Raw genomic sequence first — 24,957 nt, forward strand, 5'->3', positions numbered from 1 at the left:
GGCTTCTCAAACGACATGTTTCCCATGCAACACTTCATCTATCGAACAGGTGTACTCCCCATCCTCCACTTGTCCATCACACCCCCTCATTAAAACCAGAGCCCCTCCCTTTCCTCCACCCTCACCTCTTCATCTCTAGCTCTTTCCAAAATCAACCCAGAAAAGAAAACCAAGAAAAAGAAAAAAAAATAAATAAAGAAAAGAGAAAAACCTCCATGGCTGATTACCAACACCAGCAGCAGCACCAACGCCCCACTGATGCCTTCAAAGGCATGTTCCCTGAAAAGGGTCAGGCTCAGGCTCAGGGCCCCTCTGCATCAAAAGTTATAGCAGTTGTCACACTCTTGCCCCTCGGTGGCTTCCTTCTCCTCCTCGCCGGCCTGACATTTGCCGGAACGCTCATCGGCCTAGCGCTGTCGATGCCGCTGTTCGTGCTCTGCAGCCCCGTTTTGGTCCCTGCAGCAATCGTCATCGGCTTGGCTGTCACCGGGTTTTTAACATCGGGAGCTTTCGGGATCACCGGGATTTCGTCACTCTCGTGGATACTGAAATATCTGCGCGGAACGAGCGTGCCGGAGCAAATGGAGCATGCGAAGCGGCGCGCGCAGGATACGGCGGGTCATCTGGGGCAGAAGGCGAGGGAGACAGGCCAAACGGTGACGGGCAAGGGCCAGGAAGCTGGAAAGACTCTTGAAGGTGGGAGGGGCGAGGAAAAGAAGACATGAAAATGACAAGAAGTATAATTGATGAGGGCCTTTTTGGGTGCTGTGAAACTGTTGTTTCTCTTTTGCTTAAATGTACGTCTGCTTCGTTTACCTTTGTAGCTGCGTGTTAGGGTACAGTGTGTAGTGGGGTGAGCAATAAATTAAACTGGTGTTGGGAGAATTGAAAAGGGTGGTCTCTGCTAGCTGTTTGTTTATAGCCTTTTGCTGTTAAATAAATCAATGTTATTCGTGATGTATCTTTTATTCTACTGTTATCTTTTATTCTCCCGAAGATGTATCTTTTTTTTTTAATTTTAAATAAAGTGAGTGCTTGGCCACCTTCGGGATACGTAGCCACCTTAGATTTGCTTCAAGGGTGGCTTGATTGGGGTAGTCGGAGGTTGGGGTGGTCGCACCACCCCCAGCCGTCTCAACTTGATGGTCACATTTTATTTCAATTCTAATTTTTGCATGTTAATAACTATTTTATTCTACACTTTTCTATTCACTTTTCTATTCTTGGTAATAGTTATTTCTTTTTTTTAATGGACTAGACATTTTACGAACCTTATTTTGTTACAATTTTGTATGCGTTTAGCTAAAGAATAGCTATAAATCTGAATAGCTATAAATCTTGTTATTTGGGAATTGGATTGTCACCAAGAAATCATAATCCTATTGAAAATGACTAAATGGATAGTCATGATTAAAATTTAATCTTTAGTACAAATTTTCGGGATTGCGAAGATTTTGTTTTGGCTTAGGTATCACAAAGAAGATTTCTTTGGCCACCAGTGGATTTTAGCGGAGAGGTGGGGTTTTATATATAATTTTGGAAGGTGATTCTCTACAAATTGTTACTGCAGCCAACAATGAGGCCCCAAACTGAAGTAGATACAGACATGTCGTGGAGGACATCAAAGAAGGGATGCTCCCCTTCTGTTTGGCGAGTGTCGTTCATAGAAACATGTAGCATGCCTTCCTTCTGTTCGGCGAGTGTCGTTCATAGATACATGTATCTTTGATATTGAAATCAAAGAGCAAGCTCTTCCGGTTGTCGATAATTGCTCGGTGATTTTAGCAATAAGATTTGAAATTTGTTAAAAAAAAAAAAAAAAAAAAAATCCTATTCCTTTCACGGCAAGGCAAGTTTCATGAATAGGATACATTAATTGGGCAAGCTGAGATATGCAGGCCATATAATTTTCTCATAAGGTTAATAACTCTAATTATTGTTAATTTCTATGGGTCGTCTCCATCGTAAGGTCAAATTGGGCCGGAAATATGGGGTCGTGGCCTAAGCACAGATGGCCATTGGTTCTGTATTGTTCTTGTTACTCATGTGTATATTCCAAAGCAAGCCGCATTTTGGCCCAAAATTTTGCTAGATGGGCCGAATGGGTTAAGTGGTAGGCCCACTCTAGAATAATTCTCTTGACTTGGGGATTTGAATTTAATATAAAATTAAGGAGTCAAAGTTAAAGAATTTGATTCGTTTAATTAAAATAGATCGACTTAAGATATCTATATATTCCTATACTTGACGCGACTTGAATCCGATACGCAAACACGGATTAAATTATCATCCCAAAATGACACTATATAAAAATAAACAAACAAAGAAGAGTCCAAGCCTTGGGAGAGTACTCCATAAAAGGGACATTAAGGGCATGTTTGAATTTGCGTTTGAGATGATTAAAAGTATGTTTAACACTCAAAAATTTTGTTAAAAAAAAAGTACAAATTTTGTAAAAAAGAAAATTGAAAGCGCTTTTAAGGGTCCAAAAATAGACAAAACGCTCTTTTAGCAAAATCTTAAAAATAAAACTTTTACTAAAAAACGTTTTTTTGACTTAAAAACTCTATTTTTCAAACACAATCACATCACAAACATGCTCTAATTCAAGGTGGCATCATAACAATCACTCGTTGGTTTTTTTTTTTACAAAAAAATCCTATTAATTTTAAATTTTAAAGTGTGCTAAAGTGATACATCAAACTATCAACTGAGCTAAATATGCCACTTTTTTTTATTATTATTATATTCCTATAAAACCCTTATAAAAAGCTAGACCAAGCCATTACTGGGCTTCCCAAGGCATGTGGACCTTGAAGCCCAATTCTCAGCTCAAACAAACCTTCCACGTCCGACACAATCGCACGCCAATTTTGACAAACGAAGGACGAAATTCCATTTCCGTTCCCCTGAATAACAACAAAATCACACTCTCTCAATCAGGATTTGCCAAACAAAAAGCACTGAAAATCATCATATCATACTTCCATTCACCAAAGTAGAGATTGATAACAGCGACTCTGGATCAAAATTCTGAATCAATCTCCCTCTTCCACACAAATGGCCGGCGCGGCCTCGGCGCTTTTCCTCTTAGACATAAAAGGCCACGTCTTGATTTGGCGCGACTACCGCGGCGATGTCACCGCAGCTCAGGCCGAGCGCTTCTTCATCAAGCACCTCGAGAAAGAGGTACATGTAGATGCACATATGACATGTGTGTGTGTGAATGCGGTGTATCTTTTTGCGTTTATATTTGTATTTCAATTCGAATTTCAGAATAGATTAGTGTTTTGTGCGAGAATTACAATTCCGCTGTCTGACTAATTGATTTGGTGTAGAAGCTCCGCAAGTTTGAGTTTTTGATTAAGGAACTGTAAGGGAAAAAAGTGCTGTGGCTATGGCTTTGATATTCATCGTAGTTTCTGTTTGGTTTGGTGGAAAAAAAAAAAATTGGTGAATCTGATAACGTTTGATCTCGATCTCAGGGTGATCCGCAATCTCAAGATCCAGTGGTGTATGACAATGGCATAACGTACATGTTTATACAACACAATAATGTTTATTTGATGACTGCCTCGAGGCAGAATTGCAATGCCACGAGCCTTTTGCTCTTTCTGCACCGTTTAGTTGATGTAAGCCCTTTTGTCGATTCAAATTCATACTCTTTCCATTCAAAATGAGAAATATGTATATTGGATGTAGAATAGGGAGTAAAGTTTTTTGGGGGTTTATTGTTGTAAAGCTATATTTATTTGCAGGTGTTTAATCATTATTTTGAAGTGTTAGAAGAGGAATCCCTCAGAGATAATTTTGTAGTTGTGGTAAGAGCACTTCTCTATTTTTATGCTTAGTGACTATAGATAATTCTGATTTTCCATGAATCAGAAGACTTTCTTAGTCCAAACAATTAAACGGGTTTATGTTGATGATGTTTTTTTTGGTTTTGGAAGTATGAATTGCTTGATGAAATAATGGACTTTGGCTTTCCGCAATACACCGAAGCAAAGATTCTTAGCGAGTTTATCAAGACCGATGCTTATAGGATGGAAGTCACACAGCGACCACCCATGGCTGTGACTAATGCAGTGTCTTGGCGTAGTGAAGGGATACGATACAAGAAGAACGAAGTATGTTGATCTTCTGTACGTGTTATTGTTATTTAAATAAGCTGCCATGTGAAATGTTATGGAAGCTTTGTTCATTGTTAATCAGGTTTTCTTGGATGTGGTGGAGAGTGTAAATATTCTTGTCAACAGCAATGGGCAAATTATACGTTCAGACGTTGTCGGGGCACTAAAAATGAGAACATATTTAACGTACGTTGACTTATTATCATCTTAGTAATTTGTTTAAACTTGTGAAAAGGTCATCGAGGATGAGATTTAGAAAGCATTAGTTTTTTTTTCAAAATAAATAGCTGATCTCATGCTCTCAAAGGGTTTATTTCTTACCTTATTTAATCCAAGATTTCTTGTCCATGACTCTTAAACTCTCTCTTTATGCAGGCTATTGTAACCCATTATTACATACATTAATTTACAATATCGTTTCTTTCTCCACTTTCGCTCTCTTTCGTATTCCCATCATATATTTCTACAGAATTTTGGATGAATTATTATTAAATTTTGGATTCAATGGTGATTTCTTTTGTCACATTAAGGAATGCGCACTTAAAAGTAGGAGTGTATACGCGGGCGGATAATATATTAATTGCTCGCATCCGCTATCCATTATCCGCAAACATGGATGCGGATGCGGTTAGAAAACACCACTATCCACATATGCGGACGCGGATGCTTAATTTAATTCTATATATTGAAAGAAAAATTGTTGTGAGCTCCAATTTAAATTTGATACTTGATTATTTTGTTTCTCTAAAAGAGGCTGCAATTTTATACACTTTATTTTTTGTGTTTTTGTTTCTTTTTATACTAGTGCCTATATGTTACGTTATTGACATATCAATTATTAGTAATTATTATCAATCTAATGCTTTATTTTGAAAAATTAATAATCGAAAATGCACTAACCATGCTTTATTTTGTTGTAGTGGTATGCCTGAGTGTAAACTTGGCCTAAATGATAGAGTACTACTGGAGGCTCAAGGTCGAGCAGCAAAAGGAAAAGCCATTGATCTGGATGATATTAAGTTCCATCAGTATGTATGCTTATCTTGCTAGTTCTGTTTCTCTGTTGGTTTATGAAAATTTGTTCTTAGTTGAATGCTTCCCAAGTTTTTTTTTTTTATTGTTGCTGCTTCATGCATATTAATTTCCTTTTGTCAGGTGTGTGCGTTTGGCTCGATTTGAAAATGACCGGACAATATCCTTCATTCCCCCGGATGGAGCTTTTGACCTGATGACTTATAGGCTCAGTACTCAGGTTCGGTTGATGTTGTTTGGCTCATTTAAAGTTTAACAATACTTTTTATTGCTGTGTCCATTAATTTTTTCCCTGTTGCATATTAAGATGAACTTGAACTCGTTTGATCAAATTGCAATTGGTCAATCGGTTAAGCTTCAGTCTATTTTCATCTGTAACTACTTTGCATAATTTACTGTGTATAACATCATATCTTTATGGTTTCAGGTGAAACCTCTCATTTGGGTAGAAGCACAAGTTGAAAAGCATTCTAGAAGTCGTATTGAAATCATGGTGAAAGCTCGGAGCCAGTTCAAGGAGCGGAGGTAAAACTTTTAACATGTTATCCAAAAGAACTTTAGTACCTGTCCTTGGTGGTAGAAATGAAAGTGGAATTCCACTTCAGAATCTGATTTTGGCGTGGTCTTAAATTTAATATTCATAACTCATTTTTGGTTGTTTTCAATGGTTAATGGGCCTGCATATTTAAAAAGGAAGAAACCGAACTTTTGATGCTTCCTGAAATACACAAATTGCCCTTGCTCTTAAATTTTCTGAAAGTAGTTTTTGAAGACACATGGAAAATGCTGTTTGTCATTTTCATTTTTACTGTTCTTGAGAACAGAAAATTACAAGCAGGTGCTTACATCTTAGAATCTTTGAGGCATATGGATTTTGGACAACTGATAGCAGTAAAGTAATAGGACTTATGTCGTTTGTCTTATTATTTTGTTTATTCATAGTAATTGAAGTGAGCTTTATGCGTCTTTTCTAGCATTTGGAATGATTTTGTACTCTATTTTTGTAGAAAGTTCTATAATTTCTTAAGATTGGAATGGGTACATATTATCATTTTTGAGTTTTCTTTTACAGCATTTGAAATGATTTTATGCTCTGTATTCTGTAGAAATTCGTTTTTAGGACTTCTTGAGATTGCAACAGCCACATTTTTTTGTCATTATATCAGTGCTGAATTCTTTCGTCTTTGTTGGTGGTATCCTCAGTTCTGTTTGTGTCAAATCCCTTTACAAAAAGTGTACAGCGAAGTTGGGTCTTTATATGCTCTGTGAAAAGGCCTAACAGCTTTATGCCTGTGGGACAATGAAGTGCTCCATTAACATTCACTTTGTTGCTCTGAGAGCATTCACAATGGACTTCTCAAATAAAAGCTAAATTGGAGGAGAAAAATTCACTTTATCAAATTTAGAGAGCTACTTTTAAAATGAGTCAAACATCAAATTCTCTATATATCTTTCTCTACTTTAATTAAATATTATTATTTTATTAGTTTTAAACCAATCAAAAAAGAGAAGGGTAAAAAATAAGCTTAAAAAATTATATAACTTTAGCTTTTTGGCTCTTGGAATGTAAGGAGCATCTATGACACGAGCTAAATATAAAGTAGAGAAAGGAGCTTGTTAAATGGGTATTTTCGTGAGTTTTGTTAGATTTTTAGAGAAAAGCTAAATATAAAGAGTCCATTATGAATGCTCTGAAGCGTTCTTCATGGCCATTACCAAAGTTTCTGATTTTGATTCCTGGTTACTGTCTTATACAGCACTGCCACAAATGTTGAAATCGAGTTGCCTGTGCCATCTGATTCTACAAATCCTAATGTCCGAACATCAATGGGATCTGCTGCATATGCTCCCGAGCGTGATGCTTTGGTTTGGAAAATTAAGTCTTTTCCTGGTAATAAGGTAGGAATTGGTTTAAGGCTCAAATTCATTTTATATGCAAGTCATTAACAATTGGCTAACAATGTTAAATGGTGCAATGTGGCTTTTCTATTCTTAACCTTGTTTGCAACCTGGAACTTTTCAGGAGTATATGTTGAGGGCAGAGTTCAGCCTTCCTAGTATAACTGCTGAAGAAGCAGCTCCAGAAAGGAAGGCTCCTATCCGTGTGAAGTTTGAGATACCGTACTTTACTGTCTCAGGGATTCAGGTATGTGTTTCTATATGTCTCTAATTGCTTGAAAGGGCCATGAAATTGTTCTCTTGCCTCATCTTGGTGAATGGACACCTAAAGAAGAGTAGTAGTGTTTTATTTGATGAAACTAAAGTAGGCTAACCTTATAAGTCAGAACTGAGCAGAGATGCTTCAGAATAATTAGGTTTAAAATAGCAGGATGGACTAATCATATGGAATGTAAATTTAATAAAGAGAAATTGTTCCAAAAGTCCCTAAGCTTTTCCTCTATGAAAGAGGAAGACCTAAGTTTCAAATTTTGATAATTGAATTCTTGAATTTTGCTCGAATGACAAATGGGTCCGTGTGTCAAATTTTTTTGTCCAGTCTTTAACGGAAAACTTGACACTTGTCATATTGTTCATGTTAGATCAATGAAAACGTCACACATGAATCCAGATACACATCGGCTTGCCACATAGGCAATTACGCCAATTTTTTTTTTTAAAAAAAAGAGAAGTAGAGATCCACTCTCACAAAGAGAGGTGGTGGAGGGTGGCTCCACCCTGCTCACCCAACAAAGGGGGTGGTGGGGGTGGAGATGCACCCTATAGAGGGGTCGATGGGGTGGCTCCACCCCTATCCATCTCTGGAAGGGTGGAGAACCACCTCCACAGAGGGGGTGGTGGGGGCGACTTCACGAGATCCACCCTCACAAAGGGGGCAATGGGAGTAGAGCTACCCCTGCTCACCCCCATAGAGGCCAGAGGTGGAGAGATCCACTTGTGCAGAGGTATGCAGGGGTGGAGCTCTCCAGCCCCCTCTCTATGGAGGTGGATCTCCACCCCCGTTGCCCCCTCTGTAGGGGTGGATCTCCACCCCTGTAGTGGTGGCAGGTGAGGCTACTCCCATTGCTCCTATGTGGGAGTGGGTCTCCAGTAGGGGTGGAGCTCTCCACCCCCTCTCTATGGAGGTGGATCTCCACCCCTGTAGTGATGGCAGATGAAGCTACCCCCACCGCTCCTCTATGGGGGTGGTTCTCCACCTCTGCAGAGGTTGGTAGGGGTGGAGCCAACCCCATTGACCCCTTTGTGGGGGTGGATCTCAACCCTCACAGAGGTGTGCGAGGGTGGAGAGACACCCTTCTAGGGTTAGAGCTCTCCACCCCCGCCTCTCTGTGAGGTGGATCTCCACTCCAACCACCCCCTTTGTGAGGTTGGCTTTAATTGTTATAGACTGTACGATGGGGTGGCAAGTTTTCCGTTATAGACTGGACGGAAAATCCAACGGAGGGACATATTCGTCACTCAAGCAAAACTCATGACTTCAATTGTCAATTTTATTATTATTTTTTTTTTTGGTGTCAAAATTAGAAACTTGAGTCCTTATCTGTCATAAAGGCAAAACTCGGGGACTTTTGGGACAGTTCCCCCTTTAATAAAACTAGGGTAAAATTGAAGAACTAGCAAGGATTGTTTCTTTTATTCGGGGTTGCCCCTTTTGTACTTTGGTTTCACCCACTTTTTGCCACTTTTCAATATATTCTTATAAGGACAAAAACTTATCAAAAAAAAATTCTTATAAGGACAAAAGAACTAGCTAATATGATTTATGAAGGGGGATCGCCATACTGTGATTGTTTGTGCCTTCTATGTTAGCCTCTTTTTAAGACAAGGAGGTTGTCCAACAGATTAAGGGTGGTGTGGAGCACTCTTGAGTGTCGGGCAACACTTGCATGTATTCCAAGTTGAAAAAAAAAAACTCATGAACAGCTACTAAATAGCTTTATTTTAGGATGATTTAAAGTAATCTTTCTTGTGGAAGGTAGAGTTCGCACAAATTGGGGCAAATGAGATTTTAGATGAGGCATGCTGTCGTTTGTGGTTTTGCTAAATAAAAATAAGTGCAATGATGAAATAATAATTGATTGTAATCAATGTGCTTATATTATGAATTGGGTTTTTGCAGGTTCGTTACCTTAAAATCATTGAAAAAAGTGGATACCAGTCTCTTCCATGGGTGAGATACATAACAATGGCTGGTGAATATGAACTAAGGCTAATGTAAAATGTGTTGCCGCTTTAAATGAAACGTAAATATAGTGTATGTCCTGGAAACCACGTGCCTAATATGCGGTTCCTCTTGGGAACAAGTTTCTTCCCAAAATTTTGGTGTTATATGGGGGGTTTTGTTCTGTGGTGTTGTTTCTTCGTATTCTGCTTTTGTCATTGTTCAAATGTAAAATTTCTTCTTGGGCAAAATGTTTATTCAATCAAATTTTGCGGAAATCAATCATTTTTGTTGTGAAATTCAATGGCGGGATTTCATTTTAACGTTTGTGTATGATTTGGCACTTTCCTTGCTATCATCCTGTTACACAAAAACTTGACTCCTAGGGGAGATTCTTGTTGCTTTCGTTGGCTGTGAATGTGAGCTTTCATTAGGAGAGTTGTGTTTGAGAGTCACAAGCGATGGCTTAGTTAGGGGAAGCAAAAAGGATTTGAAATTACACGACTGCTCTCTCCCTCTCCTCTGTGAGGTGAGAGAGTCCCTTTTGACCCCTGAGATTTTTCATTCTCCCAATAAGAACCTCCCTTTCTCACCGTAAGATTTTATCAACTCTATTTATGAACTCAGAAAGTACGAAAAAAGATTTAGCGGAAACTTCAAAAAATCATGTTGAACTTCTATACGTTTTGAAATTTTCTCCTTGAAGTTTAAAAATTTTTAAATAAGGGTATCAAACTTTTAATTTCTTTGAATTACCCTACTCTATTCTGTTAGGATTTTTCGTTAAATTTTGTTAAAATTTTTAAAATACCTATTTTTTTATTATTATAAAAATTGTAAGGCTTCGTGTGTTAGTGTGTGTGTTTTTTTTATTTTTTTATTTTATTTTATAAAATATATTTTTAATATTTTTGCAACATCTTTGCAATATTTTTTATTTTTTTATTAAAAAAAAACGGTTATTTTGAGGATTTTGACAAGATTTAATGAAAAATCTCTAACATTATTGAGTAATTGAAAGTTCGATATTTTTAATTTAATTGAGAGTTTTAAACTTTGAGAAGTAGCGTCAAAACGAGTGAAAGTTCATGGAGGTGTCCACTATTTTATATATAAATAAAGGTGAAAAAAATAGAGAGCACATGAGACACATATATGAATGCTAGGGTCTATTTGAAGAACATTCAAAAAAAAAAAAAAAAAAATCAAATGCCACATAAATGGATAAGGATTCAAGTGAATTGAGACTATCACGTCAGCATTTTATGTTGATAATATAAAAAATAAGAATCAGTTCTAAAATTGATGAGATTATCACGTCAGCATTATTATATGTTGATAATATAAAAAATAAATATTAGTTCCAGAATAGATTGAGATTATCACGTCAACATTATATGTCGATAATATTATCATCACCGTTCCTCTCAACTCTCAAGTAACCATCTGTCAATTATTTCATTTTAAAAAAAAAAATAAAAAATCTCTCAATTCATCAGAAACTTATGCACTGAGTTTGCAATTAAAGACCTTGGGCCACCCCATTATTTTGATGGGCAAACCATTGCCGTCCGTCAAGGCCTTTCATTATCACAGCACGGGTATATCATTAATCTTCTTAAACGGGCTCACATGCTCACTACCAATCCCGTTTCCACACCCATGTCTGCTGCTAACAGGTTACCTTCTTTTATGGATCGAAATTCAAGAGGAATAATATTACCAGCGACTTCATTTTCGTTTGATTACCTTCTTTTATGGATCGAAATTCATTTGCATAATACAATTGAAAAGGGAAAAATTTTGATGAAATATATATGAACTGGGATAACATTTTATTTATATTCTCTCCTTTTCTTTCGCTTTGATAAACAACAGGAAATAAAATAGAGAGAAATCATATAAATAGATCAACAAAATTGCATTGCTTTCTTTTTGTAATGTACATTAGTTGGTCAACGGAGGTTATAAGTGGATAGTTGACAGCCTTTTCACAAATAAATTGAAATTGTTGTCACGATCCAGCATGCTGACCCTCACATACTTTGGGCTAACACCGAAGTGTTTTCCCCCTCTAGCCAAAATCTTGTGCCCTCGAAGGAAGCTTTCGCAGTCATCTATATCTCTCTCACACTTCAACCAAGCAAAAGCTGCAAAAAAGAGTCGAATCTTAATCATCTGTAAAATATATGAAACTCGTGCATCTAAATCAGTTGGTGGGTGATTGATTAGTTTACCAGGTTGAGGCTCGAAGACCCGGTTTAAAAAGTTGCAATGTGCGGGAGGAAATTCCGGCAGGCTGAATATTCTGCTGCTGTTCACCGCTTCCCTCAACAGCTTCCACCTCTCTGCCATTACGCGATAGCTGAACTTGAAGAAGGATTCGACTCCTTCCCAGGTGCCGCCATGTTCGGAGCTGTCAGAAACAGCTTTCAGAACCTTGGCGGCCCGGAGTTGTGAATCCTTGGACACGCCTATCGTGTTGAGCTCAATGAATTTGATCATTCTTCTTGCGACCTCTTGGTCCTTCACAAGAGCCCAGCTGGAAAAGGTACAAGTGAACTTTAGAAATAGAAACCATTCATTACATGCTTTCATATGACCATCACCCCCTTAGGAATTAAGAGAGCTTTAAACAACCACTGCAAAATAAAATTACATGTAGAAAGTTCATACAGTGATAGTGCTAAACCATCTAATGCAATTGTTAGGAATAGTTTGTTACCACACAAAGTGTTTTTTTCTTTTTTTTGTTACCACACAGTGTTGCATTGTTAAAATATCAATTAAATTATTAAAATTCACCAATTCTTAAGAGTTTAAGCTTTTGGGACAAGTACTGTTTTGAGATAATATCATAACATGCGTTATAAGTTTGAACCCTATAATATACTCTTCATTTTAGTTAAATATTCTACTTATTAGGCCTTTTAACCACTTTCTATTAGTTTAAGTTTTTTCCGCTAACTAGCATTTAGACAATAGAGCCAGCAGAAACCAAATACAGCTTCTAATATGATTGTTATCTTGATATAATCAACTTACCCAATGCGCATCCCAGCATGGCCAGTGCTCTTTGAGACGGTGAACAGCATCAGCTCATGGTCTGCAGGGGAAGATATTGGAGTATACTGTGGCCAGTAGTATGCAAGGTCATGAACCAATGTCCCTTCACTTCTATTGACGACAGATCGCCTGACATTGCCGTCAGGGTTATTGGGGGAAGTGACCAGTTCGATGTACGGGCCCTCTTTACTATAGCTCTGCGCATCTCCTGCCCATTTGTAGAGGCCTGACTTGAGGCAGTCCGTCATGGATGGGTAGGACTGCAAGTAATTTGCAAGTCAATAGCAAACTAACATATCTTAAAATGTAATTTTCACCCACCAAATCAAGCCAAAAATCTAGTATCTTTAGCAAACTACAAAAGAGTAATGACTCTTCACACCATTTTATCACACCCATTTCGATAGCCCCTGAAGAGACTCGTTATTAGTGTCAGTGTCAATAAATTTAAATCTCGAAAAAATAAGATCATGTAGAAGCATATAAGAGTGTCGTATGTTGTCCTAGGTCCATAGGTCAGGAGTTCAAGACAGTCTTAAGTAAGACTATTGTTTAATGTTTACACTAAAATCTAAGAGCTTCTTGTTTCTTAGGAATCAAACAAAATCTGAAAAAGATATGGACTTGATTCTTGTCATATCATGTACTTCTGTGTACATGCAAAAGAATCTTTAGAATCATCAAACAAATTGGTATCAATGCCATGTTCCTAATGGTATTAAACTAGAGAGTAGAGTGCACATGAAGCTCTAAAGGCTTTCTTTTAAACAAAAGAGTTGGTTTCTTTCTAATAATTAATTAGGGGTAGTTTGACTTTTTAAAGTTCAAGTACAATCAATGAATTCCTTTTTTTTAAATGGGTTTTATGGATCTGAAAATACAATTAAAGAATATTTCGACAACCATTGAAAACAAAAATTTCAGCAGTATTCATCCTATCCAGTTAGGCGCATGTATATGCAGTCTCCATGTATTGGGTTGAGTCGGGTTCTGTGTCAAAGGTGTCGGCACGCGTTGCTTAAAGCATGAGAAGGAGAGAATAAAAGACAGGGGAAGCATTCTTATAAAGAAAGAAAGAAAGAAAAAGGCAGGGAAGCATAAATGAAGTGCGTCAGAAAGTGCAGAAAATAATTGAGATGCCAAAGTCTAGTATCAGAGTATTAATTAAGCCCTGAAAATGTTACTAGTGCAGGAGTTTTTCTAATATTTCCGGGAATATATTGGGCATTATTATACAGCCAGTCCATAAATGTAAAGAAGTTTGAAAAGGAAATATAAGCATGCCCAGTTGCCCACCTTGCAAACTCATTAAATTAATCACATCTATATATCTATATGTATACAAAGACATTAGAATATACATATACCTTGTTCATTGGGAATACCCTTCTGTTTGCTTATATTCTCCAACAAGCATATAAAAATAATAATAATAATAATAATATATTATAGAACACTCACCGAGTAGAATGGGGCCTGAGACACCACACTGACTGGTTCAGGGCCATCGCGTGGAGAAAGAGCAAAAAGAGCAGCTAAAAACAGCTGCGAGGAACCTGTACCAACAATGATGTGACGCCCTTCCGTCACAGCATTGCCGACCACCCGATGGACTCGTGCAATCTCTTCGGCTAACTCCGGCTCCAAAAACCAGCAGATGTTGCTCACATCCGAGAAGTAGCTCATATGCTGCCACCCTCTGATCACAACCGTCGTTTTCTCCCCCACTTGTTGCCAATAATGTTCGTACATAGTGGGATCACCCCTGGAATGAAAACATTATAAAATAACATGTCAAAAATGCACTGATGCCCCTCATATTTACTATGTCACCATGGTTTTTGAAGTAATAGTAAATGATTAAAATATTCTCAAATCTATCCAGTATTTGTTGTACTTGGTGTTCTCCAGTCCACCACCCATATGTTCTACTCATAAATTGGTCATCAAGAAGAAAACAAAACAAGTGAAAAGGGGTCACTCAGCAGGAAAAATAAAATGTAAAAACTGTCACTCTATGTAGAAGTGGGAAAAGACTCAAAGCAAATTTGCATGGAAGTAGGTATGGAGATTGGTAGCATTGTAGGTCCCTGTCTGACAGGCTGATTGATTAGAAGTGAGCAAATCTAACATAAGATCAATATGCTGTAATAAAGTGCTAACAGGCAAAGACCCAGAGAAAGGTTTATATCTACATAGAACCCACAAAAATGGGTAGATCCAGGCAATCCCACTTTTCCATTTAGGTCTAATAAATGGACCAAAAAGTTTGGGCGGCCAAAAGTCCTCTAGATCTCAAACATGCCACGGAGAACTTTAAACTCTTTTACCTCATTCCAAAGGCCAAAAGGGTGTCCGAATGCTGTGTGCGCAAAGCCACATGGCTCCCACAGGCCACAGGTCACAAGCATGCATCTACTTATATATAAGCCTCTATCGTGCACAGTGCTTTGACATCCACCTTGGGGCCTCTAACCTTTTTATTTTTTAGCAAAAGAAAATGAGTAAAAGAAACCCAACAGCAGAACAACACAAAAAAACTAATAAATAAAGCTACAAACTAAATCAAACACCAAGAAGATAACACTAGTAATGCTAGTTCTAGCGACTCATGATAAAAATTTACGAATGCTGTAAACAGCACCCGGAAAGATTCTTGGGATCTCCAACTTGCTAGAGAGAGAGGTCCACAGCTTAGGTACACAATGATGGTATTGGTCAAATGTGATGGAGCACCACCACCTATGGTGCATGTTAGAATCTTGCAATAGCACTAACAGCAGCAGGCCCCCTCAACTTGGGAACACAGAAATGACAAAAAAAGGAGTCATCGAGTACCAAGGGCCTCCCGACTCTCCCCCCCACTCTAACATCCACCATGGAAAATCTAAACCAACAACACAGGACCTGTCTTTGTCGACGCTGGCAAATTCCAAAGCCAGCAGAGTACTCTTTTACTGGACAACGTAAGCCCCCCTTTGCACGTTAATCCCAGCAGAAGCATCAGCCTTACAGTTACAAAGGCAGCAAAGCTAAAAAAAAAAAATGAAGATAATAATAAAAAATAATTACCCCCACGATAATTTGAGAAATATCACTGACATGACCTCAGGTTTCTGACATTTCAAGGACCCCCTTGGATTTGAGATGCCATCATTGCTTACCTAATACTTCTCCATCGCAAAAGCTGGCCATTTTGGTTGACAAGTATGCCCCTGGCCTAAAATATGACTCAACAAAAAAAAAAAAGAGAACTTGACTGGTAAATAGCCTTGAAATCTGCCAGGGTGGTAAGTGATAATACCAAGAACCACAAGGGGGGTCAGTGCTACATTTAGAAGCTTCACCGTAAGTATTTGATATTATGATACGAACTCAACAAACACAAAAATAGATATGAACTTGATTTTTTCCGAGCAATACAAAGGATCACAGGGAAGGGGAAGATATTAACTTGAAACAAAAACGCTCTTGCACTTACTGGTCGAGATTGATAACTCTCTCCACGCCATCTTGAGCCTCAGTCCGAGTAGTAGCGGCCGAGGAAGAGGAAGAAGAAGACGAGGACAAACGCATCCTCTGGGTAGTTTGGCCTTTCTGAGTTTTGGAACGGTAGCAAAGAAAGCCCTGTTCCGTCTCGTACATAGTCCTCAAGATTAAACTGACATTCAATGCCAGAGAGAGCACGAAGAAGTGCCTCATTGAGAAAACACTCGTGATTTTAGCCATAGTATTAGAAGAAACAGAGTTGGAAAACAGAGTATTGAAAGAAACAGAAGAGGAAAACAGAGTATTGCACTGCAATGAGCTTGAGTGAAATGCAGGGCAGTGAACTGGGAATTTATAGCAAAACCCAGAAGATGGAAACAAAAAAGTTGAAGTGACAAATGGATGGTGAAAGTTAATGCATGCAGAACTTGCTGTTGGTGAGCGTTACAGATTCCAGTCAATGGTGCGAATTCAAGTAAATGAAAGCAATTCAGACAAAATTGAGAAACAGAAAATTTTGGAAAAATTCAGAGGTAGTTTTGGGACTTTGGAAGGACTCTGAAACCCTCAATAAATCTCTCAGATTCCGTGGGTCTCTAGAGCCTCTGTGCATGCAAATCCCTCAAGATGACTTTGAAACTTGGTCTACCCTGTAACGATTTCCATATAAATCTTCAACTTTTACTAATAATATTTAGCAAAAATAGAGAAAAACGTGCAATCCCAAAACACGCTAATACAATATCAATCACCAGCATGATGTTTCAAAGCTTTCCTGTGGGATTCAAAGAAAATTCACAATTTTTAGAAGAACAAAAAAAAAAAAAAAGTTCAATCCTAAATCCTAATAATAATACGTTGGCATTTTTTACTAGGAAAGAAAACCCAGAACTGATATGGTGGGAAGGCTAAAATGCGCCTGGAAGGGGGGGTACGGAGCACCCTTGGCAGACTCCCCGACAGGAGATTTTCTCAGAATCAAGAAATCTCAAGACGATTTTCCGGCAAAAATTGCAGCTTTCCGATGCTTACTTCAATAGATCTCGAAACAATAAACTCCCCCACACCCGCTCACTCAGCGCGTAGATTCAATGTTCCATTTTTTTTTTTATGTACAAAAATAAAATACACAACATGTATCTGCTAATATAGGACTACGAGAAAAAGGCAGGGTAACATAAAAAGCTGCTCTCTCACTACATGCTCTGCATTTTGCAGTGTGCTTTTCTTTTTCCTTTTCTTTTCTTCTTTTTTTTTTTTTTTTTTCTTTTCTTTTCTTTTCTTTTCTTTTTAATTTTAATTTTCTGTTTCCTTTTGGGTAATTGATTTCCGATCTCTTTCGATAAACCTTATCGTTTTTCAGTTGTATACATGTTGGAGATTTGATTTGGACTGGGAACTAAACAAGAAAGGGATAATAGTGATTAGATGAGTTTATGATGTTGTTGCTTTATTTCCTTTTGGTTTCTCATAAAATGGAGTTTCACGTTTCTTGTCAGCATTTCTTCTAAATAACATTTATCTCCGTCTTTTATGGATTAATTCCTTATGTGCCCTCATTCTTTATGGTTAATAAGAGAAATTGCTTCTTTTGGATGAGTTCCACTCAAGGAAATGCTCTTAACTCTTGATTTCATTCTGTTCTAATAATTGGAGAGCAATAATAACATTCTTACAACTAACTAACTATAAGGATCATAACAATTAAATAATTTGATATAAATGATTTAGGCAGATGCAAGGATGGAACTATAAATTTAGAAGAGGGGACGAAACTAAAAATAAATATTTTCAAAGTAAATATTAATTTTGTGAGGTCCATTTTATAAAAATCTTCAAACTTTATAGACAATTTTTAAAATTTTGGGGGGAATGCCAAGGCAAGGTGGTTCTACCCCTGGGCAAATGAATTTGTTACGTTGATTCTCTCAAAAATAAGAAAAATTGTTATGACGTTTTATTCTGTTGTCATTCATACAACTAATTTTAACGACCGTACCGTTATGTGTTTTTGTGTCGGTAATGATTGAAAAGTAGCAATACTAATAACTTTCTTATAATTAACTTTAACGACCATATCAGTCTAACCATTTAATGTAAATATTTTAGGCCTGCTACGTTGATTCTCTCAGAAATTAAGGAAAAATGTTATGTTTGTTTCAACTGTCATTCATACAACTAACTTTAACGACCATACCGTTATGTTTTCCTGTGTCGATAATAATTGGAAAATAGTAATAACATTCTTACAACTAACATACTATTATCTTTTCGTGCATTAGAAATACATTCTTACAACTAACTTTAACGACCATATTAGTCTAATAATTTGATATAAATATCTTAGGCAGATGAATATATTATGTTGATTCTCTCAAAAATTAGGAAAACCCATTATGTTTTTTTGTGTTTTTATTCATACAACTAACTTTCTAAAGAAACTTCTTCCCAATAAAAAAATAAGAGCATTCAAACTTTTCCCTCTCTGACACACCCATGCCAATCTCTCTCTCTCTCTCATCCACCGCATGGGGTAGCTGAGAAGCCAACCATCGTGGTAGTGAGGTACTCGACCCTCCACGATGGCTAGGTGCTCGCCTAGCCACTGCGATGGGTGCCTAAGATGGCAGCCATCGTAGTGGCGAGGTGTAACACCTTGGACTAATAAATAATATGAATTAATATTGGGTGCACTACTCTCTTATTTTTTTACCTTTAAGTATATTACTTTTGTCATCAAGTAGCATTTTTCTCACTTATTCTAAAACTAGGGTTAGAGCTCTACCAATAGCAAGATAAACTAAAACAAGTTAATTAGCAATATGTCAATGTCAAATTCTCGATCATGGACCGGATATCAAATCTAGGTCTACAAAATATTACATATAAAGTCTAAAAGAAACATCAAAACATAGAAATAACTTAGGTCCATAATATAAGTCATTAAGGGTCCCAAATAAAGCTTATGTACTACCACCACACAAGCACTAGAAAGGAAATGACCTTTTGAGCCTCCATATAGGCCACCATCTCTAAGTTAGCCACAAAGATTAGCCTAGCCAAATCATCCATTGAAATCCACATGTACCATCTTCTAAAAACCATTTGGCTATAAAATAGTGATGTTTTACAAGTGGAAAGATAAAATCGTAAATCCATGACTTAGTGAGTTAAGTACACTTGAAACACATCAATATGCAAGGAACTCAGTATTTATTAAACTATGATCAACTGCACACAACATCATGCAATAGGGTTTTTGACTAGTAAGGCATAAAAGCATAATGATATATTATAATAATAAGTTAATAACATATAACAATACATGTATATCAAGTCATAACTATCTTTCATATGGTCTATCTGTACCCATAACCCTCTTATAGTGAGGTTTGTGTGTCTCCTGAGATTTCAAGTACAACACCATGCCCTAGTGAGGTATAATAGGCAACCACTACCAATTGTCCAACCAAGTCCGACTCCGAATGATCCACACAAATAGTGAAACCGCAAAGCATGACCATTGTGCGTGCTTGTTTGTTATTCTTCATAACAGTTGGTTCTTTAGTTGTTCCGACAACGAAACTTTACCTTTGGTTATCGCCCTTGTTGGTGGCTTCAATTCTCCTTATGGATTGGGTCATTTATTTAACTCATTCCGAGTAGTTTTTAGGTTTGTTTTATTAATTGTCGGTTGTTCAGGGTTATTTGGGTTACCCACCACTTATTTTTACTTTTGATGTAATTTCCACTTTTCCTTTCCCTTATTTGATTTAGGAAAAAAGAAGAAGCAATTAACAGTTATAAAGAAAATTCTTACGAGTAATTTGACATTGAAGATTATAATTTTGATTCTATTATATAGGGACAAAATTAGGACTTTAATTTTAGGGAATAAGGGTGGATTAAACTAAGGGTTTGTTTGGATTTGTGATTTAAAAATAGCGATTTTAAAATATACAATTTGAAAACACCGTTTTTAAAAACTACTCCATTGGTTGCTATTTGAAAACACATATTTTTTACGTTTTCAAATCGTAATTTTTTAAAAACACACTCACAAACCATACATTTTTTGGTATTTAGTTTAAAATTGCACTTTTGACCTAAAAAATTGCAATGTCAAACACCCTCTAAGCTGGACCATCATTAACAAATTTTGAGGCTAAATGTTTGTGACAAAATTTAAGAAAGGACCCCGGGTCCATAACTACTCCTGGATGTGTTATGTTTTAGTGAAAACAATAATCTAGATAATAATTATATTTCTAATGCAAATTCTAAATTAAATAATGCATATCATACATGCACGTGAATTTGTTTCAACCTAATTAATAATTTGAAGATCCTATTTAGTTGTCTATTTTATATTAATATGGGTAATCTAATATTTAGTTGAGTTTGTGAGTTAACATCATATTTGATCTAGTAAATAATTCTCAGCCAAGATTACGACAATGATTATTACATTTTTGCAGTAGCCTCTCTTGACTATGAGTCTATGATGATGATTTTTTTTTTTTTTTAATGAATTTAAAGCATATTAAAAACTAAAGCTAACATAGTGTATTTTTGCATTTGGTGACATTGAGAGTAATTTAACCATTTATCAATCTTTTAAGGCTCCGTGAAAAGTCTCTAAGGGCCAGTTTAATCAACTCGAGACTAAATTCACCTCTAAATATAAGCTAAGGTCTTTTTTGGTGCTTTTGTATGATTATTGTACTTTCTCCACCGACACCATCCACGCACCTCTCCTCTATAATTGCAGGTTCTCGGGCGATGCTCGTAGAATTCTTTTGTGAAGTCCTCAGGATCTTTTTTAGTTCAAATGAATTCGAGAGTATCCAGTTAGTTATGCTTTAAAGGAATTTTTGTCTTTTTACTTTTTGAATGTACAAAAATATTCATACACTATAACTAACTGAATATTCTCCAGCTCAATTAATGGTTCCCTAATTCCCTCTTCTAGCTCCCTTCATGTGGAACCCTTTTGGTGCATAGAAAATGAAAAAAATTCAAAATCAAATGGAAAAAAACACAACCCAAACAATGGAGCGTATCATGTCACTGACTTTGAGGGTGAGAATTGGGATGGTAGGTAAGAAAATGGACTCTTACATATCCTTTTGTCCTCTAGTACCGTTTGAAAATAGCACGTTTAAAATTTTGATGAAAATTGTTAGGATGTCACGTCAGTATTAATTAAATGAGATTTGATATGGATATAACACAAACTTAATCTATGACTAACTTCTCCTCTACGTGTAAAAAAATTTTGAATTTTAAATTAAATAAATTATCTTCTTTCCCAAATTTTCAGAATTCCAAAATCATATCTCTCAATTTCCTTCTTTTTTTTTAGATGACGCGTAAAAGAGAAGTTGGTCATAAGTTGGATTTGTGTTGTGACCTTAACATTTTCTTAATTAAATTGAGACACATGTCATTTACAATAAAAGTAAATAAAAAATAATAATAATAAAAGCATAAGAAGAAAATATATAAATATAAACATGAAACAAAAAACAAAAAAACAAAACAAAACAAAAAAAATCGAGCCACTCCTTGATTTTTTTTCTTCATTTTTTATATTATTTTATTTATAATAGTAAATGACACATGTCGCAATATAATTTGAGTTAATTTTACATTCTAATGATTTTTGTCAAAAATTTAGGTAATATTGAGTTCAAGAACTTATTTGTATTTTTTTGCTTACTATATATTTTAAAATTTTCTCGTGAAGAAAATACATGGAGAGTAATTTGGTTAAATAATTGCACATGTTATGCACATTAATTTTTTACTGTAGAAGAAAAGATGGAACAGGATTTTTTCGGTTCAAATAAACTAAAGAATACGATGTATTTTTGTCTTTTTATTTTTTGAAAAGACAAAATTGCTCATTCATTATAACTAACTGGATATTTTCCACTAATGCAGAAAATATATGGGTTGATTGCAAATTTATTGGATCATTGAAGAGAACATTGAGCCCTCATTTGGACTGGAATTGAGATTCTTTTTCATTTCATTTGAATTGGATAGTATCTAGGTATTTTTATCCCCTCAAAAGGTAAAAAGATAAAAATACTTCTCCACTATAACTAACTGAATATTATCCAGTTCATTTGAACTAGAGAGGATCCGATCCATTTGAAGTCAAACTATATACAGGTTAGTCCTCGTACTTTCATAATTACAGTTACTGGCCTAATTATTACTGTTGAAGCAACCGCAAAACTAGGAAAAAGTCTTCACAAGAATCCTGTGATGATAACAATGAGTTAAAAATATTGAGCTCTCCAATGAAAGATTTGAATTTAAGATAAACGGATAAGGATTAAGAGCATTAGTAACGGCTTTTTAGCATTTTTAAAAAATAATAATAATAATTAAGGGCTTTTTAGATTTTTCTTTAAATTTAGAAATGTTATTTATTTTTTACATTTCGGCTCAAAGAGAAATATTCTTTTGCATTTCTCATTAAATAAACTCCACTATAAATTCTCTTGTCATTTATCTTTAAATAAACTCCACAATAGTTAATAGCTTCTCTTATCATTTTTTTTATACAATAAATGCTAAGAGAAGGAAGAGAAATGCAAGGTTTTTCATATGAAATGCTGACACCTTATTTTAGAACTAAATTTTTTGAAATAAAATAAAATAAAATTGAAAGGCCTCTAGCATTTATCGAGAAAAAAAAATCAAGAGAGAGAAAAGAAAAAGTATTTTTTTCATTAAAATAATGGTAAATGAAGAAAAAGTATTACCCTAGATAAGATAATACTTTTGGTTATTTAATTGAATTTGAATTTTAAACTAAACAAATTGTTTTTTTTCTCAAATTTTCAAAATTTCAAAATCCTCTTTATTAATTTTTTTTTTTTTTATATGACACATTAGAGAGAAGTTGGCCATAAATTAGATTTATGTTGTGACCTTAATATTTTCCTATTTAATTTGTGTTTCCCTTAGTTTAAGGAACACCAAGTGTGTTAATTGAGACTTCTTTAAAAGTTTTTTTCTACATTTAAAGAAGATAAATGATGTTCAGCATTCTCAAATATCATTTTTTTTTGGATATTATTGTCTATGTGGCATATCCATTCATTTTTTTATATATATATAAAATAAAAAGACACAGAAAACTACTTAAGAATGCTTAATTAGTTGCATTTATCTTGTAAAAAAATAAGATTTAAGAAGCCGGTCTCTAGTGTTCTAAAATAGGGAAGAAGGATGAGAAATTACACTTACCTAATTCAAACTATTACCCAATTTATATTGCTGAGTAATGCTAGGTATCATCTTTTTATCATCTTAAAATCCTCATAAAGTTGATGTGGCTTTCAAAATCACCATTGGATCAAAATTCAAGTATGATTCATCTAAAATTTAATCATGATTTTAAAAGCCACATCAGCTTTAAAAGAATTTTAAGAGGATAAAAAGATAGTACCTAGCATTACTCTACAATGTTATTTAAACTTTTAAAAGTTGCACTTAATCTCCAAATTATCTAACATTTTCACTTATGGTTAGGATTTTTTACTAAATCCAACAAAAAATGATGCGGTACACAAAAAGTAAAATTTCAATTATACCCCTTACTATATATGTGAAATTACAATTATACTTTTAGACCAGGCTGTAAATCTCTTGCCATGGAGCTATGGGAAGACCCACGTTTTTTTTTTTTTTTTTTTTTAAGCATTAGGGTATAATTACTATTTTGAGTCACTTGTATCACACATGATTCATTTCCCATTAGACTTAATAGAGAGTTTTGGAACTAAACGGCATGCAAACTAACTGTAATTATTCTACTTAGGTGTGATCATGATCATGCACATGCTTATTGAGAGCCGTATAGAAAATAACTAAATGATAAGAACAACCGATTAGCACAAAGAGTTCAGTAGTTTGAAATGTCAATTGTAATTTTTTAAAGTTTAGTGGATGATTGTTAATGATAACTAGATGCATAATAAGAAAATGGGAGGACGCACGGGGATGGCTTTGTCAAAGGCATTTGGGAGAACTTGTTGCAAAATATAATAAAAAACAAGGTTGTAGTGGGATTATAGGTAATCAACAACATAATTATATGTTTTAGTCAACAACTCATGCACACAACAAATGCATAATAGTGCTGGTTTTGAGATGATGCAGTGAGTGGCCAAGTCAAATGCATTTAGAAAAGGTTTTGTTCAAATGTTCATGCTAAAAACATTTTGTACTAAAAGCATGATTGTTTGTTTAAATGGTCAATATTAGTGGAGTTAAGTTGCCGAGTAATTTTAATCATTACAAATTGTTGTTTCTTCATTCCTAGCACCACATGGATCCCACTTATTTACCTTTGCCTCTCGAGCCAAGAAAATGAGAACTTCTAGATACATATTAGGCAAGTTATACTTGCCCCCTCGGTCTATTACTTAATTTGTAATTCTTTTAATTTTTTTAATCTGATTAATATATATACTTTATTGATTTATTATTGATGTTGATGAAGAAAATCAAACAATGACTACTCACACCTAGTCCTTGATCCAGGATCCCCGCAAAACAACTAAACATTAGAGTGGTGGATTGCGTAAGGGGGAGGGGAGGCAACGGCACCACCTCTGATGTTTAAGTCAGTAAAGTATAAAGGTAAAATTAAAAAAGATAGTTAAAAATTAGGAGATAAGAGCACATGGGTCTAATCTCCTTCTAATCTTGCATAGGCTACATATCATTTACATTGTTTGCTTTTATAAGGAAATTGTCGTCAAATAGCCATTAATTTGGCATTCAATATTGCGGGTGAGTTTGATTCACCTTCCTTTAGTGAGTTAGCCTTCTATTCCCTTGGGTTACTTTTGTACACTAATGTGAATTAAGTGTTAGATGGACCTAGTGGGCTGTTGGATAGGCCTTTGGTCCTGGCGAACTAAGCCTCATACTTTTATTCCAGTAGTCCTCATTCCCTTTGGCTATTTGTGTATGCCAACGTGAATTAACTATTAGATGAGCCAATGAGCATAGGGGGCCGTTGGATGAGCCTTTGGTTACGGCGAACTGAGCCATATACTTCTATTCTAATAGTCCCTTATTTCCTTAGGTTAC

General features: G+C 35.7%; 3 protein-coding genes across 7 annotated transcripts; 2 read left to right on the top strand and 1 right to left on the bottom strand.

Moving 5' to 3' along the window:
- The first annotated feature begins 106 nt into the window (after positions 1 to 106).
- On the top strand, positions 107 to 1,042 carry LOC132175908 (oleosin Cor a 15-like). Its single transcript, XM_059587998.2, has one exon. The coding sequence runs from the start codon at positions 216 to 218 to the stop codon at positions 723 to 725; it is 510 nt and encodes a 169-aa protein (XP_059443981.2). The 5' UTR covers positions 107 to 215; the 3' UTR covers positions 726 to 1,042.
- A 1,803-nt stretch (positions 1,043 to 2,845) lies between these two features.
- LOC132176229 (AP-1 complex subunit mu-2-like) lies at positions 2,846 to 9,593 on the top strand. Its single transcript, NM_001427881.1, is given in 11 exon segments — positions 2,846 to 3,189; positions 3,486 to 3,632; positions 3,759 to 3,821; positions 3,951 to 4,127; positions 4,213 to 4,316; positions 5,051 to 5,158; positions 5,286 to 5,382; positions 5,590 to 5,687; positions 6,920 to 7,061; positions 7,186 to 7,308; positions 9,241 to 9,593. Coding segments are annotated over 11 exon segments (1,287 nt in total). The 5' UTR covers positions 2,846 to 3,060; the 3' UTR covers positions 9,340 to 9,593.
- Positions 9,594 to 11,159: 1,566 nt separating this feature from the next.
- TAR2 (tryptophan aminotransferase related 2) lies at positions 11,160 to 16,920 on the bottom strand. 5 transcript variants are annotated; one of them, XM_059587578.2, is made up of 5 exons: positions 15,830 to 16,920; positions 13,810 to 14,113; positions 12,328 to 12,608; positions 11,520 to 11,824; positions 11,160 to 11,432 (listed from the first exon to the last, which is right to left on the bottom strand). In XM_059587578.2, the coding sequence occupies exons 1-5, from the start codon at positions 16,075 to 16,077 to the stop codon at positions 11,248 to 11,250; spliced, it is 1,323 nt and encodes a 440-aa protein (XP_059443561.1). In that variant the 5' UTR covers positions 16,078 to 16,920; the 3' UTR covers positions 11,160 to 11,247. The 5 variants fall into 5 exon arrangements, with proteins under 5 accessions (XP_059443561.1, XP_059443563.1, XP_059443564.1 ...); XM_059587580.2 differs by lacking the exon at positions 15,830 to 16,920 and adding an exon at positions 15,421 to 15,726; XM_059587581.2 differs by lacking the exon at positions 15,830 to 16,920 and adding an exon at positions 15,256 to 15,357.
- Between the last annotated feature and the right edge of the window lie 8,037 nt (positions 16,921 to 24,957).

Source organism: Corylus avellana, chromosome 3, assembly GCF_965113065.1.
Source record: "Corylus avellana chromosome 3, dhCorAvel1.hap1.2, whole genome shotgun sequence".
Taxonomy (NCBI): Eukaryota; Viridiplantae; Streptophyta; class Magnoliopsida; order Fagales; family Betulaceae; genus Corylus; species Corylus avellana.

What these genes read in the sequence shown, in the direction of transcription:
- LOC132175908 (XM_059587998.2), top strand. Translation starts at nt 216, where the DNA reads ATGGCTGATTACCAACACCAGCAGCAGCACCAACGCCCCACTGATGCC.
- TAR2 (XM_059587578.2), bottom strand. Translation starts at nt 16,077, where the DNA reads ATGGCTAAAATCACGAGTGTTTTCTCAATGAGGCACTTCTTCGTGCTC. An exon ending in CATGCTGGGATGCGCATTGG is followed by an intron (nt 11,825 to 12,327) that starts GTAAGTTGATTA and finishes TACCTTTTCCAG; the next exon opens with CTGGGCTCTTGTGAAGGACC. An exon ending in GGTCTTCGAGCCTCAACCTG is followed by an intron (nt 11,433 to 11,519) that starts GTAAACTAATCA and finishes TCTTTTTTGCAG; the next exon opens with CTTTTGCTTGGTTGAAGTGT.